The sequence below is a fragment of the Squalius cephalus genome (assembly GCF_949319135.1).
Source record: "Squalius cephalus genome assembly, chromosome: 24".
Taxonomy (NCBI): Eukaryota; Metazoa; Chordata; class Actinopteri; order Cypriniformes; family Leuciscidae; genus Squalius; species Squalius cephalus.
In genome coordinates, this window is record NC_137145.1 from 26,302,883 (window position 1) to 26,322,136 (window position 19,254).

General features: G+C 39.3%; 1 protein-coding gene across 4 annotated transcripts in view; it reads left to right on the top strand.

Moving 5' to 3' along the window:
• The window catches only part of cdc42se2 (CDC42 small effector 2), a 32,994-nt gene extending 16,513 nt beyond the window's left edge, over positions 1 to 16,481 (top strand). For 2 of the 4 annotated variants that reach the window (XM_079860539.1, XM_079860540.1), the window contains exons 2-5: positions 6,700 to 6,920; positions 12,483 to 12,584; positions 12,964 to 13,083; positions 14,894 to 16,481. In XM_079860539.1, coding sequence (XP_079716665.1) covers positions 6,867 to 6,920; positions 12,483 to 12,584; positions 12,964 to 13,065 — 258 coding nt within the window. In that variant the 5' untranslated portion in view covers positions 6,700 to 6,866 and the 3' untranslated portion in view covers positions 13,066 to 13,083; positions 14,894 to 16,481. Of the gene's footprint in view, positions 1 to 4,660; positions 4,769 to 6,682; positions 6,921 to 12,482; positions 12,585 to 12,963; positions 13,084 to 14,893 lie in introns of those variants that run through there. The other 2 variants (XM_079860541.1, XM_079860542.1) reach the window with 2 other exon arrangements.
• Positions 16,482 to 19,254: the final 2,773 nt, after the last annotated feature.

The window sequence follows — 19,254 nt, forward strand, 5'->3', positions numbered from 1 at the left end:
AATTCAAGAAAAATGTATTATGTATTAAATAACCATGTGGTAATCTCAATATTTGGAAAATCCAGTATGCATTATGCATCTTCTCTTTCATTTTAAACTTGATGGCCACAAATCAAAAATATACGAATGCACAACCAATGATAAATTTAGCATCAGTGCAAAAACAGCTTAGCATTATCATATAACCCTTGACTTGTGAATTTTGACTCTAAATTCTGATTGAATGAGCTTTCAGAGCTGTGTAAATAACATGTAGCAGTCCTGTCTGCTGATAGCTGTTGGATGTATTTACTATGGTATGGTATGGTATGGTTTGCTATGGTATGGTTTGCAATGGTTTGGTTTGGTATGGTATGGTTTGCAATGGTTTGGTATGGTATGGTTTGGTTTGCTATGGTATAGTGTGGTATGGCTTGGTTTGCTATGTAGTACTATGGTATGGTTTGGTGGTTTGTTATGGTTTGGTTTGGTTTGGTTTGCTATGGTTTGGTATGGTATGGTATAGTTTGGTTTGGTATGGTATGGTTTGCTATGGTTTGCTATGGGGTATGCTATGGTTTGGTATGGTATGGTTTGCTATGGTATGGTATGGTTTGCTATGGGATGGTTTGCAATGGTTTGGTATGGTATGGTTTGGTTTGCTATGGTATAGTTTGGTATGGCTTGGTTTGCTATGGTATAGTATGGTATGGTTTGGTTTGGTTTGCTATGGTTTGGTTTGCTATGGTTTGGTTTGGTATGGTATGATATGGTATGGTATGGTATGGTTTGGTTTGGTATGGTATAGTTTGGTTTGGTATGGTATGGTTTGCTATGATTTGCTATGGGGTATGCTATGGTTTGGTATGGTATGGTTTGGTATGGTATGGTTTGCTATGGTATGGTTTGCAATGGTTAGGTATGGTATGGTATGGTTTGCTATGGTATAGTTTGGTATGGTTTGGTTTGGTTTGCTATGGTTTGGTATGGTATGGTATCGTTTGCTATGGTTTGCTATAGTTTGCTATGGTTTGGTATGGTATGGTTTGCAATGGTTTGGTATGGTATGGTATGGTTTGCTATGGTATGGTTTGCAATGGTTTGGTATGGTATGGTTTGGTTTGCTATGGTATAGTTTGGTATGGCTTGGTTTGCCATGGTATAGTTTGGTATGGTTTGGTTTGGTTTGCTATGGTATAGTTTGGTATGGTATGGTATGGTATAGTTTGGTATGGTATGGTTTGGTATGTATGGTATGGTATGGTTTGATATGGTATGGTATGGTATACTTTGGTATGGTATGGTATCGTTTGCTATGGTTTTCTATGGTTTGCTATGGGGTATGCTATGGTTTGGTATGGTATGGTATGGTTTGCAATGGTTTGGTATGGTATGGTTTGGTTTGCTATGGTATAGTTTGGTATGGCTTGGTTTGCCATGGTATAGTTTGGTATGGTTTGGTTTGGTTTGCTATGGTATAGTTTGGTATGGTATGGTATGGTATGGTATGGTATGGTATGGTTTGGTATGTATGGTATGGTATGGTTTGATATGGTATGGTATGGTATACTTTGGTATGGTATGGTATCGTTTGCTATGGTTTTCTATGGTTTGCTATGGGGTATGCTATGGTTTGGTATGGTATGGTTTGCTATGGTATGGTTTGCAATGGTTTGGTATGGTATGGTTTGCAATGGTTTGGTATGGTATGGTATAGTTTGGTATGGCTTGGTTTGGTTTGCTATGGTTTGGTTTGGTTTGCTATGGTTTGGTTTGGTATGGTTTGGTTTGGTTTGGTTTGGTTTGCTATGGTTTGGTTTGCTATGGTTTGGTTTGCTATGGTTTGGTATGGTATGGTATGGTATGGTATAGTTTGGTATGGTATGGTATGGTATAGGGGTGGGAATCTCTAGGCACCTCACGATTCGATTTGATTATGATTCAGAGGGTAACGATTATCGATTATTAACGATTTTTTTTTTTTTTTTACTTACTTGGTACTTTTAAAGCAAAGTATTTATGATGACCCATAACGAACTTACTTCCATCTTCTTTTATTAATAAAACAAATGGAAGTGATTTGAACATTGCAAAGAACCAACAGGAAAATAAATGTGTGTCTGTGCTAGCAGTGTACTTGTAGTAAATTAATACAAACTTCAGCATATTCTGAATCTCTAGCATTTAATAATAGACTTCTAACCAACATCCTCTTGTTATTTCCAATGAGCAATATAATCCTTCAGACAAAAAAACATTTTGCTGTAGCAAAATCACAAACAGTTTTTGTTCAAAAATATAGAATGATGTACCGGCAGCTCTCATATAATGCTTGTGGACTTACGCATATTCTGAATAATTAGTAACATACAAAGCCGCTCTTATACACAACTAAATAATAAAGAGTTATGACTTGAAATGTTTGCTGTATACCACAATCAAAAACAGCTTATACAAAAAAAGTGAATGAACATCTGCAGAGAGCACAGTCAAAATGAAACTTTTTGTGACTGGCATTGCACATATTGCAGGGCAGTATAATGTAGCCTACGTATAACAGATCGGTTTACAGCATATTAATGTGAAAACTAAATACTGAAAGCAGCTTTCATACAAAAAATACTAAATAGGTAACAATGAAATTGCCAATTTTCCATACGTTAGCTTTTAACGAAGAGGGTGCCGTTCGAATTTGGTGCTGAGCCATCATGCGTCTGTTATGTGCGCGCCACAGACTGCACGCGCACTGCATGTCCAGTTCCGCCTTTTGCGTTCCGTCAATATTACGTTATTAGAAAAAAAAATAATAATAATTTTTTTTAGAGAATCGATTTTTTGACATTTGTGAATCGATTCAGAATCGTCCACGTCCGCATCGCGATGCATCTAAGAATCGATTTTTTCTCCCACCCCTAGTATGGTATGGTATAGTTTGGTATGGTATGGTATGGTATAGTTTGGCGGCTTACACATTTCTGCCATTGTGTGGTAGCCACCATGGGAACAGGTCTTCCTCTGACCCCTCACACAGAGGGCTTTCTTGCGCTGACAGTCTCTTTCAATGGGCCTGCCTCTCTTTGTGGCTCACCACTAATGGAGAGTTTTCTGTGTGCATCCCATTCTGTCATCCTGCCTGGGAAAATGGAATTCTTCCCTGGAAACCTTCAGCCTTTCCTACAGGAGGAAATGGAGATGCTTTTGCGGTAGTTTCATGTATTGTTTGCTCAATAATAATGCGATCCCTCCTTCATATGGTTCACATTTATTAGCTGACTTGTTAAAACGGTGTCGTGTTAGCGGCCCCTAAGTTAATAACTAATGATCGTTGTGACGGAAGTGAATCAATCAAACTAACTTTAGCTGGACAATAACTTTCTTCTAGAGCTGCTATAAAGCCAAAACACTTTACTTTAATTTCCTGTTATCAATGTAAAGCTGCTTTGGAACAATCTACATTGTTAAAAGCGCTATATAAATGAAGATGACTTGACTTGGTTGAGCTCAAGGTGTCTTTTTTCTGCAGAAAGAGTTAATCAGAATTGGAGTTGTGTTTGTTTTAGCCCATGTCTTTTAGCTTGGAGGTAATCTGTTCCCAAAAGGTTGACTAAATTAACTTGAGTCACTTTAACTGAAGCAAACATACGTTTAAAATGTAATCATCTTCTTCCAAGAATACATTTCTAATGTGTCTGTAAACTTGATTTAGTTCAAGGCAGCATGTGGCGGATATAGATCAGTTTGATATCACATCCTGTCAACTTTTAGATCTTTACTTCATTAATCCAAGATGAATGGAGACTGCAGAGAAAGCAGACACTGTCACATCAATAAAGGAATGAAAGTGTATTGAAATACGCAGATAATTTTAGCAACGGAAGATCCTGCACAGAGACCAGCTCTGTTCCAAGGTTCATTTCCATACACATTTGGCTCATATATTTGAGCACTAAGTGTTCTCGGCACCGGATGTGCCAGCATGTGTCCACCACCTTGCCATGTATCCACCAATCACATGAATAGCACACTTTTAAACAAAAGTATAAAGCACTCATTACCAGCATTTTGGTGTTCTATCCAAACAATTAATCTGGAAGACACTTCTGCTGGGTGAGAAGCAGAACGCCTAAAGCAACATTAATATGTCAAAAGACTCCAATGTTCAACAGTTATTATTTTTAATAGAAATTACAACACTTAATTCTTCCTCCAAGTATTATTGTCACAATCATGTTCTGTTTAGTTTCGATGTCAGTTATGGTTCAGTGTTTGTTACCATGGTTTCTGATTAGTGCACACATGTTCCCTGTTAATGCTCATTCCCAGTGTATTTAAGCCCTCAGTTTCCTCAGCTCGGTGTTCTGCGTCGTCAGTGTTAAAGTGTGTTGTGTTTAATGTTCCGTGTGTGTATATTAAAAGTGTGTAGCATCTGTCAGGAGTTAGTAATCAATGAAGTAACGACACAGGAGTAGCGAACTTGTTTACCCACTCACTTCCGTTCTCACACACATTACGTCATTACGCAATCATGAACACAACAAAGCGTCTTTATTGTTCTTCTCATCTGTGTAGATTACTACTGCACGCAACACATGACAGTTATAATAATCTGATCACAGAAGCTAAAATATGTGAAGAGTTGAGTTTAGGAACGTGGCCTGTTTAACCCCCCTTTAAAGGCTTCTGAGTGCTGTGAGGCAGATTAATGACCGCAGACGTGGACTCTGGACACTAATGACTGCAACACACCACCAGCTGAGGTTCCCAGCCCACACCGCCCTCTTTCCTTCAGGTGTGGCTGTGCAACAGTCAGCGGCAACTGTTAGCTTCGGCTTTAATTCATCATCTAGAACAAGCCGCTTACAGTCCCTCAGGACACGCTGCCCTTCATTATCCAGAAGGTCTAAAGCCACTCATTTCAGATATTCAGAGTTTTCCCTGGCAATGTCTGGTTGTGATCAGGATTATATTGTGAGTTGGAATTTGGCTACACGTTCAGCAAAATGAACACAGTAAATATTCCAAACTATATTTTTCATCGAAATATTAAAATGTTTGGAAATCATTATTTACTCAACCTCATGTTGTTTTCTTCAGTCTTCAGACATTAAGCCTTTTTAGTAGACTGGAAAGTAAGCAGGAAAGAATATGTTCAAATGTTCATTGTGTATTGGAGAGGTACGAATACATATTTATACATAGCGTACAACTTTGCGTGATTCAAGAGAATACTGCACACACAAATAAAGAGCAACTCGTTCCTGCAGCCACATATTCATTGTTTCTATTCAAGTCATGTTTGTCCATTAGACTATACTTCCCTTCTGTGCAAAAACAACCACAAACCTTTCTTCCCTGTTGTCTGTCGACATGCTGTCAAGAATCAGCTCTTTGGCCTTGTTACACAGTATTTTGTCCCCTCTTCTGTTGGCTTCTGCTTTGGCTTGAGAAAGCGGTCCGGATTTACATAAATAAATATTTAAAAGGTTGACGCAATCATCCCCAACCCTCATGAACTAATTGTGTAAATCAGGGCTCCCCAAACTGTTTAGATGTAAAATATTTACATGAAGTACCCCTGAGATTTTAACATTTCAATAGTTTAATGACACATTCGCGTGTTCACACTTGTGTCGGTTACTTGATCTCGGTTAATGGTCACATGACGTGCAAGTACACAGATAAAACAACTAATCTTGTTTTAGCAAGGGTTTTATTTTGGATTGTTTTTAATAAAAAAAAAAAAAATGCTGCACGACTTGGCCAAAAAATTATATTGCGATTATTTTGTCGTACATTACCATTGCCAACTGCTATATGACATTTCATTTCATTCCATGTATAAATGTCATATTGCAACTGCTGAGTCAGACATAAAAAACAAAGACTCTACTCTACTTTTAAGGATGTTCACTCGTGTGTTCACCCTTTACAAGAACCAACTAACACTACAAGTTACAATGCCAATATTTATGATGACAAATATTATTTGCTTTCAAACATTCAAACCCTGAAAATTTTATTTTAGCAGAATACTGGTAAGATGCTGTAAAAGTCTGTCCACAAAAATGTTAGCAATTATGCAAATGTGACTGCAGCATTTAAGGCCCCGATATACTCATATTTATTCACAAAGCACTTTATACAACATTGCTTTGAAGCATGAAGCTTTAAATCCGCTTTCAATTATATTCAGAACTTTCTCCAGTGTGTTCATGTTTTTACACCCGTCCGACCTCGAGGGACTGAACGGAAGAAATTACCCAGAGAACATTTCTACATCACAGAGGGCGGAGCCTCAAGCCACACCCACCTATTACATCATCGCCACGGACCAATGGCAGTTCGAAGGTGTTTAACAGCCAGAGCGAACTTTCCCAGAACGTTTCGCTTTGTCAAGCTGTTTCGAACTCCAAACAAACGTCCTTTTGGCCTGATTTTGTTCAAAATTACATCAAACTAGTGTATATCAAGGCCTTTACTCTGAACAGCTTCACGCGTGAACAAGAACACAACTTCGCTCTGAAACACCTGACACAACAGACTATGTACTTCAGTTAAGCCACAGCTTTTGATTTGATAATCACCATTTGATATGATCTATTGCTATTTCAGTTTTATGTCAATTAATTGTGCAGCTCCATTTGTTTCTTTGAATGTCATATTAACATGAGCAAATGGTGCGACGGTGTAAATGATCTGGCAGATGCTTGTGTCCCGCAGGTCTGAGTGTTTGCGAGGTCGTGTGGATCTTCTGCTCCCCTGTCCCAGGACCCTGAAGAACTCCTCCATCACCCCAGACTGGACCTCTGAGGCGTGGGACCCGGTCCAGCACCCCAGAGCCCCTCCGGCCCACGGGCACAGCGGCACTTTAGCACCGTCTGCCAGTCATGAGTGAATTCTGGTTGTGCTTCAACTGCTGTATCGCCGAGCAGCCGCAGCCGGTAAGAGGAACAGGCATCACCTCCAGCCTCCAAAACACACAATCCAGGAACAAATCTTTCTGGTTTCTGTAATCACCTGTTCATCCCAGTTCCTGTTCCCCTGTCGAGTCCAGTTACCAGTTCTCTCGCTTTTTTATTATCCGTCAAGTGCACTTATAATGTTAGTCAAGGTTTCTTCCACTATAAACATTCATATTGTTCTTTCATGACCATTTCGGTCCCACTTTATATTAGGTTTCTTTAACTGTTATCGACTAGGTTGTGATAAGGTTAGGGTTAGCCGTAGGTTTTAGGTTGGGGAACACCGTGTAATTGCATGCAGTTATTTAAAGGAAAGTACAATGTAACAACATGTATGCAAACGATAAGTATTTTGTATCAAATGTTCTGTGTAAGTACTTAAAAATACCTAATATAAAGTGGGTCCCTATTTCCTTTCTCTCTGGCCAAAATTTATTGTAAATATGCTAAAAATACATTACCAAGTTTGGAATAATTAAGATTTTTTAAATGTTTTTCAAGGAAGTCTCTTCTGCTCACCAAGGCTGCATTTATTTAATCAAAAATACATTCAAAATCATAGTAATATTGTGAAATATTATTACAATTTAAAATACTGTTTTCTCTGTGATTATATATTGTAAACTGTAATTTATTCAAAGTTGAATTTTCAGCATCATTACTCCAGTCTTCAGCATCATTCTCAAGGGTCAAAACTTTTGATCTGTAATACTATTTCACAATATTACTGTTTTTACTGTATTTTTAATCAAATAAATGCAGCCTTGGTGAGCAGAAGACACTTCTTTCAAAACATAAAAAAAAAAAAAATAGACCATATTATATGTTGTAAACACTGTGGCTTAAGGGAAAAAAATTAAACTTAGAATATATATTTAGTTTAAATCTTTAAATGCTAAAATATGTTACAGAACGTACTTCAAGGGGCAAGAAAATATATTTCCAACCTTAAAATAGATTTTCAGTAAATTCAAAACATATTTTTAAGGATATATTTCGGATTATGTAAATAGATTTTTTTAAAATAGTTAATTAATGAATTGTGCTCAATTGGTGTGATTTGTTTACAGTTATAGTTCCAGCTCCTGCTGGCAGAGTCATGTGTAGAGCTGTTTTGTTTCAGTGGACATTATGAGTAGACAGGGAAGGAAAGTTTTCAGTTTGAACATATGTTAGGATATGACAATATTTGGCCGAGATACAACTATTAGAAAATCTGGAATCTGAAGGTGCAAAAAAATCGAAACATTGAGAAAATCTCCTTTAAAGTTGTCCATTTATGTTCGTGATTGTGCTGCATCCACTCACACAAATAAATGTTTTACATATTTACGGTAGGAAATTCACAAAATATCTTCATGGAACATGATCTTTACTTAAAATCCAAATGATTTTTGGCACAAAAGAAAAACCGATAATTTTGACCCATACTATGTATTGTTGGCTATTGCCACAGATATACCCGTGCGACTCGTGACTGGTTTTGTGATTCAGGGTCACAGTTTTAAATATATTTAAATATAATGTAAGTTTATTTTACACATTTTAAGCATGATCATATCGCATATCGAATATGGCATTATTTAAAGAGTTGTCACATATCTCATTTCTTCAATATAGTGCATCCCTGAGTGTGTGTGTGTGTGTGTGTATTTGATGAGTCTCTTATCCTTGGCTTGAGTCTCAGCTCTATGTGGATGTGGATGTTTTTGCTCCAGCCATTTTTAATCATCACACACCCTGTGAGACGTCAGGTGTCACAACACATTATGTCAGCATTCGTCTCTGCTCAGTTAATAAAGCAGACAAGATTTATAACAACAAGAACACTTCAGCCCCAGCAGGCGTGCTGTGACGTCACATGACCAAAGCAGGATTTACTGATGAGATCAGCGTGAGGAAATCTGGTTTCACATCGTTGGCCTCGGTACAGTTTGTAAGACGGGTTTGCAGACGTTTTGGCATTTAGGTTTATTCGATAGATCCATAGCATGAGTTTATTGGTAATGCTTGTGTAGTCAGTTATTTGAAGATCTGAACTAGTGAGCAAAAGGCTACATATCGATTCATTCGTTTTCTTAATATAAGCATAAAAACAAAAGAGTTGTAAATGATTAATCGCTTGTGTTTGTCAAAAAGTTGATCAAACAAGACATTGATATGCATATCAACACCACAAACGTCCTGATTGAAGCCAGTGTTAATCATTCGTTGACGCCCCTCTTTGACCCTCTTAAGGAATGTGTGGATGTTGTTATTCAAGGCGTTTGTATTGTTGCACGTCAATGAATAAAGGCTGACCAGCGTGAAATATAGTAAGGAGGGCAGTGTCAGTAAATGAAGGTCAATGAGAATCTACTGTAACCGTCTAAGGAGTCATTTTTAGTTTGGTGACGTGTTTTCTGAACTCTAAAACAGTCGAATGTTGAATTGAGTTCTGTGTCGGTACAAGCTGAGAGATTTGCCACCTTTGGCCTTTTAAGACTAAAGCACACAAGGAATGTCTGAGACTTGTGTTAGAATTTAAACAACACTTACAAATTAATGAATGTCATTGTAGTAGATAAATTAACAAAGCCAATGGCATTTTTATATAAAATAGCACAAACACACTTTTCAAGCAACAAGAAATACACACACATAAAAGACGTTTTAGGTTTGAGATGATAAAACCGTAGCCTATAATGGTAGCCTGTAGTGCCTAGACATATGGTTATGCCCAAAATATGGTCTCTGGCTTAGACCATCATCTGTTCTGTGACGGATACCACTCTGATATATTATCTAATGCAATGACAATGACGCATTTTTAAGTTTGACTTAATTGTCCAGTACTTGTTGGGGCCATCAGAAGGGGCTTTTGCACCGGGTAATTCTAGGAACATGGTTCCCTTAGGATCATTTTCCTGGTTGCGTTCGCACCGCCAGTAGCAGTAGCAGCGCTTGTTGTTGTGACTTTTATTTTGACGGCGCTGAGAACGCCTGAGCTTGAGTTCACAGCGCTCACATTCTCCGAGTTCATTAGTTTACGATCTGTCTAACAGTCCTGTCTAATGCGTTATTATATAGAACTGTTATGCATTTAACATTTGCATTTATTCATTTAGCAGACGCTTTTATCCAAAGCGACTTACTTTAGATATACTTTGGATATACATTATACATAGAAAGTAGACAGTATATGAAAAGTTATTAGCGTTTGCCGTGTGTCCAGTGTTGCTGAGCAGAAATACATAATCATGTTTCTCTTGGATCCTCAAAGTTGCGTAGGATTTTCTCCTCAGCGTAAAGGTTTAGAGAGCTCCATCTATCACTGTTTTCCATGTTCATTCGAGTTAGTTTCTGGAGTAAATATATAAGGCTTTTTACACAGCTTTTTTTAAAATGCCGGGTGCTGGTGTTTCGCGAGCGTTCGGCCAGTCAGCGTTTACTAACGTCACTGGTATTTCCTATAATGCTGGTTCAGACCGACTCTGAAATAGGAGTAAATTAGTTCCTCCAAAAGAAGTTCCTAGAACTAAAATCGTTTCTATTTCCTGCAAACGCGCCTAAAAACGGGTTCTTCCGCCAATAGTTTCAAGGAACTATGAGAAGGTTCCTCTGGTGCAAAAGCCCGTAAAGAAAACTTTAGGATGACCGTGGCACTTTTTCAAAATGAAAGGCCTTTATTATCATCAGATGGCTACATGCAAAAACTTTAAAAACTCTCTAAGGCGTTTCGGCCCATTCCTCAGGGAGAGCAACACAAACTCAGCAACAGGTGAAAGCAGAATCATTCATTAAGTCATCTGATTAGTTATGTCCAACATATCTTTACAGCATTTAACATTCACCAATACTTTTTATTTCCACACTCAAAAACACTACTTCAAATATCAATGGCAAAAAAAACAAAAAAAGGATTAAAAATTAAATCCAAGTCCTCGTTCAATCCTGGATATTAGCCTTAAATCCAAAACATCTCTCTTGGATTCAGTTTAAGTTCTCTATTGCCTTTCCTAATAGTAATATTGACATGATTAATACTTAGGTGGAGTCATTACCCCTCCTGATGGCATATTTATGTACTTGTTTTACTGTAGTGTAGTTCTTCTCAGTATTGCATAAATGATAAACAGCATTAGTGCAAAAGTTTTCTGCTGAACTTAATATATAAGGGTGGTAAATCTTAAATCAGTGTGTAATTTAAGAAGATGGGTGCTTATTAAATTAGGTCACATTTCCCCCGGAGCAAAGATTACGTGTCCTAATTACGAGCTGTCATCTGTCCTGTGATGAGCGCTGAATCCTCCATACACAACCAGCATAGAGGATCTATATCAGTCCCAGACTACACACCAAACACTCAACTCTCAGTTCATTTTGAGCTTTTTACGTGATATCTATTTTTATCTACTTTGAAAGAAAAGTATATATGCACTAGCATTTGTTGAATATCCAGTCTCAGTCTGAAATATGTCAGATTACAGAAGGAAAATGTGTTGCCAACAGCATTTCATGTTTACCTTAAAGCAGGGATGTCCAATCCTGCTCCTGGAGGGCCACTGTCCTGCAGAGTTTAGCTCCAACCCCAATTAAACACACCTGAACCAGCTAATCAAGGTCTTCTAGAAACTTCCAGGCAGGCGTGTTGAGGAAAGTTGGAGCTAAACTCTGTAGGACAGTGGCCCTCCAGGACTGAGTTTGGACACCCCTGCCTTAAAGGGTTAGTTCAACTAAAAATAAAAATGTGTTGTTCCAAATCTACAATGTTCAATGATATTCAAAACACAAATTAAGATTCTTTGATTGAATCTAGAGATTTCTTTCCCTCCAATGAAAGTCCATGTCAGCAAAACTTTCAAGCTTCAAAAAGTTCATGAAGACACTATAGACATGGACGTAGAATACGGGGGGACGCGTCCCAAGCTTTTTTAATAAGATGTAAGTTCAAGATAGTCAAAACAAGACCGAAATCAGTGATCACCCTCATTCACTATTCCTATTGAAGGAGTGAATGAAAACGAGAGAGTGAATTCAGACAGCCGTTGAACGTACATCTGTTGTACACTCGTTATTGCAGTGCATTGTGGGATTGAATGAGTGCACTCAATAACGTCCACTATGGTTTCGGACACCACTATGTGGCTGAATCCGAAATCGCCCCCTAACCCTCAAATAGGGCATTATTTGAGGGTATAGGGGGCGATTTCGGATTCAGCCAGTCTTTGCATAATCTGACGTTTTATTCTTACCCAAAACGAGGCAATGTCTCCATTATGGAGTGCTACACACTCCGGGGGAATACTGGAAGCCGGAGGGCGCTCTCGTGCAGAAAGTCCAAAACCAGTAGAAGTAATAACTTGTGACGTCCCAGGAAACCCCTATATATAAGTAGATATGTATAAAATGTTATGATTAATATTATAAATGTAATCCATATGAATCTAACAGTTTATATGGTGAACAGATTAATTTAGGATTTTATTGAGCAACACACACACATCGAGCACATCAAACATGGTGAATGTAATCTTGAATTGTTTGTTTTTCGCTCTGCAGAAGAGGCGGAGACGTATAGATCGGAGTATGATCGGCGAACCAACCAATTTTGTCCACACGGCCCACGTAGGATCTGGAGATATCTTCAGTGGCATGAACTCTGTAAGTACAGAGACAACATCATCTTACTGTAATTCAGATTTCCATTTCTGACTGACAGTACAGTAGATCTCAGTAGATCTCAATAGATCTCAATCAACACTCAAATAATACGGAGTTGTACAAATATATAAATTATGCAGGGCTTTTTAATAAAATAATTATGTGTCTACTTCAATTTGATGATGCATCAGTGCACCTGCATATCAGTATCAGGATTGGACACCCCTGGTCTAGGCTATATCCAGAGCATACCTTCATTCCCTACATCATATAATCCACATGAAAATCAGTGTGCCGGACTCAGCCCTAGACTTCACTGGTGTCATAATGATGGTCTCTAAGCTAGTCTGCGTTGGTTTTGCTGTAATCCTGTGTCTAGGTGAACTCGATCCAGAACCAGATGCAGTCTAAAGGAGGGTATGAAGGAGAGGCCATGTCTGTGAACGTGCAGATGCAGCTGGTGGACACTAAAGCAGGATAATGCGTGTTGTTGGCAGGGGTGAGTTTGAGTTAAACACTCTTTACTTAGGACTGTTTGTGGGCTACAGGAACATCATATTTGATTTAATGTTAAGTTCACAGCCCCTTGTTGCAGATGTGGGGTGTTTTTGATCTGGAATCTGTGTGTGTGTTCACACTTGGCATGTTTGGTTGGATTAAAATGAACTCTGGTGCGATTGCTCTGTTAGTGTGGATCATTTGAATAAGTGTGAACGCTGCCATCTGAACCCTGGTGCCACCAGACAACCGGACCGAGACGCTGAGAAGTTGGGACTCGCTCCATTTACAAATGAACTCTGTTGTTAAACTGAAAAATGAACGAAACACGGACCAAACACATGTAAACGAACCAAAAACAGCCCATGATGTCACAAATCGATGAACTTTTGCTTAAAGCTGCAGTCCATAACTTTTGGCGCTCTAGCGGTTAATAAACAGAACCGCATGTGTCTTGAGGAAGAACACTGTGGCCGGAGCTCCTTCTCTGTGTTTATGTGTGAGTCACGCAGGTCCTGGACACTCCTCAGCGGTACGACCCCAACCAGTCTAAAATAGTCCCAATACAAACACTTCTTATAGGTGTGCTGTAGTGATTCAGGAGAAGACAAAAGCACGGTTTGGAAAATAGATTCATGATGTACTCGCTCATTATACACATTTTTGTAAATTTTGAAAAAAAGGTTACGGACTGCAGCTTTAACAAACCGATGAAAAACATCCATATTCCTCTAAGTTTAAAAATAAAGGTAATCCCAGATAAAACATAGAGCGACCATTATAAGAAACGTTACTGCTTATAAGCAGCACTTCCTAAACCTTTCTAGGACTGTTTAGAACTTTCTGGAATGTTCTAGAACAATCCAAATCTTGGAATATATATATATATATATATAGGAGAGAGTGACAGAGAGAGAGAGGGAGAGAGTGAGAGAGAGAGAGAGCGAGAGAGAGAGAGAGAGAGGGGGAGAGAGAGAGAGAGAGAGAGAGAGAGAGAGAGAGAGAGAGAGAGAGAGAGAGAGAGAGAGAGAGAGAGAGAGATAGAGAGAGCTTTATGGAAATTTTAACTTAGAATTTTGTGACTTATGGAAATTTCAAATATTCGCTCCCTTCTTCCTTTGATTTCTGCTCCAAGAAACTGGTACCGTCCAATAGTTGTGAGTTTTTTTGTACTAAATGCACACTTCCTCCTCTTTAATGTGATTGCTGAAATCTCACTAGATTATTGGTCCTTGTTCTTCTGTAAGGTAGCATCACTTATATTGTGCGATATTATATATTGCTAGCTACTGAAACAAATATTAAAAAGTATCAAGTTGTTTGCTCATAAAGCTCCCGCTCTCTCTCTCTCCTATAGATATATACCAAGATTTGGTTCTAGAAAGTTCCAGAAAGTTCTCAACATTCCTAGAAAGTTTTATTGAGTGCTACTTATAAGCAGTAACGTTTGTTGTATGGTTGTTCCAATTTATTGTTTTTAAGCAAAAGTTCATCGATTTATGAAACAGGAAATCTTTTATTTGAAAAAAAGTTATAACCCTAGTTGCTCGAACAAAACATGACACGAAGAGCTCAGGAAGAGCCGACTGTGTGTCCACGGAGAACATGAAAGCATGTGGCCGATGAGAAACACGAGCGAACACAACACACACACGCGGACGGAAGAGTGTAACCGCACACGGACTCCAAACCGCACGCTCGCACAACAACACAGGAGTGTCAGAGCTCAACACCACTGCAGCTCCGTCTAGATGAACCCAGTGCACTGCAATGCTCTGATGCAGATGTGTGTGTGACATCTTCTTCCTCAGGGTCAGTGATGAGTGATTCCTGCTCCAGCATCTCTCCATGTGTCCTCGGGGACTCCTCACCTCATCAGCCAGCAAACACAGGGACAGTGGTGAAGAGGGACGCCACACGCCATCACAGACGCTCGCATGCCTCCAGTGCCGGTCCTGCTTTCCTCTGCGCTCTGCTGTAAACCCCTGCTTTCTCATCACACACATCTGTGGGTCTGGAACCAGTAAGAACAGCTGCTTTGGGTTGGTTCTGCTCTGTTTGCTCGTGTAAAGACTGCTGTGTGTGTGTGTGGATTAATCCTCAGCGCGGAGCCGACAGCGATGTTCGTAATGACAGTCACGCGCTGCCAAACTCAAGTCAAGAAGTGCTTGTGTTTCAGCACGAGCTCAACAAACGCCATTCGTAAGGAAATGTGATTGTTACTTTGCTGTTTACAATGTTCCAGTTTGCATTTCTTGTGTTTTTCTGTTCTCATGATAACTGATGTTGAAAGGCATGAGTGGCGTTTCTGCTGTGTCCATGTTACCGTCCCGAACTTGATGTATAGAGCTATAGATATTGTTCAGATAAAATGTATAAAAAGCTATTTTAGTTCTAGTGCTCTTTATTGGTGTAGCTACAGTTACAGGGGCATTTCAGTAGATAAGGTCACGAGACATATGAGGTGAAGCTGAACTCGCTCAGGAAACATCAGCGGCCGTGTGAAGATGGCACGGTGGATCATCATTAAACCTTTGAGATGCACAATAAGATCCTGGATCTGTGTGTAAAAGACCCTGAGTGATGGGAAAAATGTCAAATGGGAGGAAAAAAATGCTTTTGCACTCGCAAATGTTTTGCGTTTTCCCAAGAAACTTTGCGTTGGATTCAAAGCTGGTGATGGGAATGCTATGGGATTTGAGCAAAATCTATATTGCAATGCTTTTGTGAGTTTTTGGGGGAACGCAGTATTTTGGTGAGCAAACGCAGGTGTTTGATGTGATCACCGGCTGCTTGATCCAACCAGTATTATAGAAATATCACATTGGTACCTTATATACTGAAAGGCCTTCATATTGCAAAGTCACGGTTTAATGATCTATAGAGAGCTTTGGGGAAAACAAAGATATTTAATAACTATAATGGTAATTTCTCACTAGAAATGACATCAGAAGTGGAAAACACTGGTCAAAAACGTACATTTACACACAAACTGACCACCAAACACAACTTTTTTTAGACGCCATCTTTATTTTTTTAGAATGGAAAGCACAGGATTGTGGGATATCAAAAGTAGTGAAGGATACATCCATGCTGCCTTCATAAACCGACCGTCTCAGGAGACAGGAGTGATGCTATCAGTGGACTGGGACGTCCTGCCTTGGAAAGTGTCGTCCGAATGCAGCGTTTATCAGTTTTCAGGTCGAATGTTGTGTCGAATCTCACGAAACCCATCGAGAAAAAGTCCTTATTAAATTTAAGTACCCAAATAGAAAGTAGGACAAAATTATATTCTGCATAAAACATTAAGTACATTTTTAGGACATAACACAATCCAGTCACCTCCACACCTTTCACTTCGCATTACCATAATGGGAAAAGAAAAAAAATGTGCTCAAGTGTGCTTAAATGATGAAAATAATGTCATGTATTCTTTTAATTTTGAGGTGAATGTAACCTTGACCTGGACATGTTTTTGCGAGATTTCCAGATGATTTCAGCCAGTCAGTCCAGCCGGTCGTGAACCGTACGTATAACACTGGCTAAAGTTTTCTGAAACCTAATTAAGTCAGTATTGCCAATGTCATGACAAAAGCAAACTCTGTAAAAGTATAAGACAAAAACATCATTATTTCACAGTATCGTCACATTAACAGTTAAAACTGTACATTTGGGTATGCCATTGAGTCTGACCCAGTGTGGTTAGGTTTATGACTTCTCATAAAGGGTAAAATCCTTTAAGTGTTTGGTATTTTGTGCAATTTAAGGCCTGCTGTGTCATTGTGAATATATTTGCCAGATGAAATGTAGAATCTTGATTATACTGGCTTTGAGAAAGTCACAAGTTTACTTGTATTTGAGATAAAAGCAAGTAAATTCCCATGTAGGTTTTGACATGGAATGCTAAATGTGTCGGTCCCTGTTAACTGTTGTCGTTTATCAAGTGCTTTATGTTTGTGTATATATATATATATCTGCACTCTGTTTGCCATAACTCTCCCTTAAATTATTGTCCCTGTTCTGCTCCTGTTGTGTTTTCTTATTTGCTGGCTCAGAAAGCTCATGTCAGTGCAATGACTTCAGTGTGGATGATGCGCTTGTAGAGGAATAAAGAGACGTGCATCAAACCGCCAGATGTTTCCACATAAACTCACTGGATTCCTGCTCGATTTTAACCCAACCTAGGTCTTTCCACACCTCTAAAATACATCTAACATATTTGCCAAATGCTCAAGCCATCAGCCATTTTGGCTCTTTCTCTTAGTCATTTGAACAAATGATTTGCAGATATTGGTGGTGTTCATGTCTCATGAAGGTGTGATGGACTGAAATGATACTGATGGATGATAAAGACATTGAGAAGCCCATCTAGTTTTTATTTTATTGCGATGTTATTTAAAGTGTGGCCAAAGTGTTGTCAACCAACATGCAATACATGACGATAAATCTACTCTCTGCCTTTGTTTTTTACCATGGATGGATTTCAGCATCAGGGACACAAGCTCAGCTTTATCAATATCAGACGTCAAACTTCTTTTCTTTTCTTCTTTTTTTTTGGTACCCATGTTATTTTACATTGTGTGTCAACTGATTACCCAATGTGTCCTGTTGAAATAAATATTTTTTACATGCAATGTTACTTGCACAATTTTTTTGCTCATTTTTACGGAGTGAGAAATGTAAATGTGATCATGTGTATTATAAAAAATGTCTACATTGAGCATGGTGCATAGTATTATTAATATTAAATGTGGACAAAAAGTGAAACAATTTATCCAAACCATCTATCCGCTCATTAACTCTTTCCCCACCATTGATGAAATTTCCCATGTTTTCACTGTTGTACAGTAGGGGGCGCTACATTTACATTTAATCATTTAGCAGATGCTTTTATCCAAAGCGACTTACAATAGAATCAATTAAACTAACAATAGGACAACAACATGTAAGTGCTGAGACCAGCCCCGGTTAGTCCAGCGCAGCACACATAGCAAGGTTTTTTATTATTATCTATAAATAGATAAAGAATAGAAAGTGTTAGTGTTAATGGACCAAGTGTTGACAAAAAAGATGCGTCTTCAGCCGTTTCTTGAAGATGGCGAAAGACTAGGCAGCTCGGGTTGAGATAGGCAGGTCATTCCTCCAGCCGGGAACAGTCTGGGAAAGGTCTGTGAGAGTGATTTCGTGCCTCTCCGGGATGATGGCGCCACAAGGTGCCGTTCACTAGCAGAACGCAAGTTTCTGGGGGGCACATAGATCTGACGTAATGAATTAAGATCTAGGGGTGCAGAGCCCGTGGTTGTTCTGTAGGAAAACATCAGTGCCTTGAATTCGACGACTCTATCTGCATTATTCTGGATCAGCTGCGGAGGATTGACTGATGCTGGAAGACCTGCCAGGAGAACGCTACAATAGTCCAGTCTGGAGAGAACAAGTGCTTGGACAAGGAGTTGTGTAGCTCTGATAGGAAGAGCCTGATCCTCCTGATGTTGGATAAGGCAAATCTGCAGGACCGGGCAGTGCTAGCAGTGTGGTCTGTGAAGTTTAACTGATCATCAATCACAACTCCTAGGCTCCTGGCTGACCTGGATGGAGTTATGGATGACGAGGCAAGCTGAATGGAGAAGTTGTGGTGAGGTGTTGGGCTGGCCGGGATTACAAGCTGCTCTGTCTTCACCAGGTTTAGTTGAAGGTTTAGTCCTTTAGTCCTAGTCAGGCAGGCTGAGATCCGAGCAGCTCCCGTCGGATCATCCGGCTGGAATGAGAGGTGGAGTTGTGTGTCATCAGCGTAGCAGTGATAGGAAAAGCCATGTTTCTGAGTGACAGATCCTAGTGATGACATGTAGATGGAGAAGAGAAGTGGTCCCAGCACTGAGCCCTGAGGCACCCCAGTAGCCAGATGTTGTGTCTTATGCCCTTCGTCATGAGTGTTGACAGGAGGATCTGCTGGTTAACTGTTACAAGCAGCAGACAGATCCTGAAGGATGAGTACTGAAGATGTGGAAGCTGCTCTTGCCGTCTCAGAGCTTCAGTAACCGAGAGCAGGGCCGTCTCAGTTGAGTGATCTCTCTGAAACCAGACTGTTCTGTGTGAGAAAGGCAGAGATTTGGTTGAACATGACTCGTTCAAGTGCTTTAGCAATGAATGGAAGAAGGGATACTAGTCTGTAATT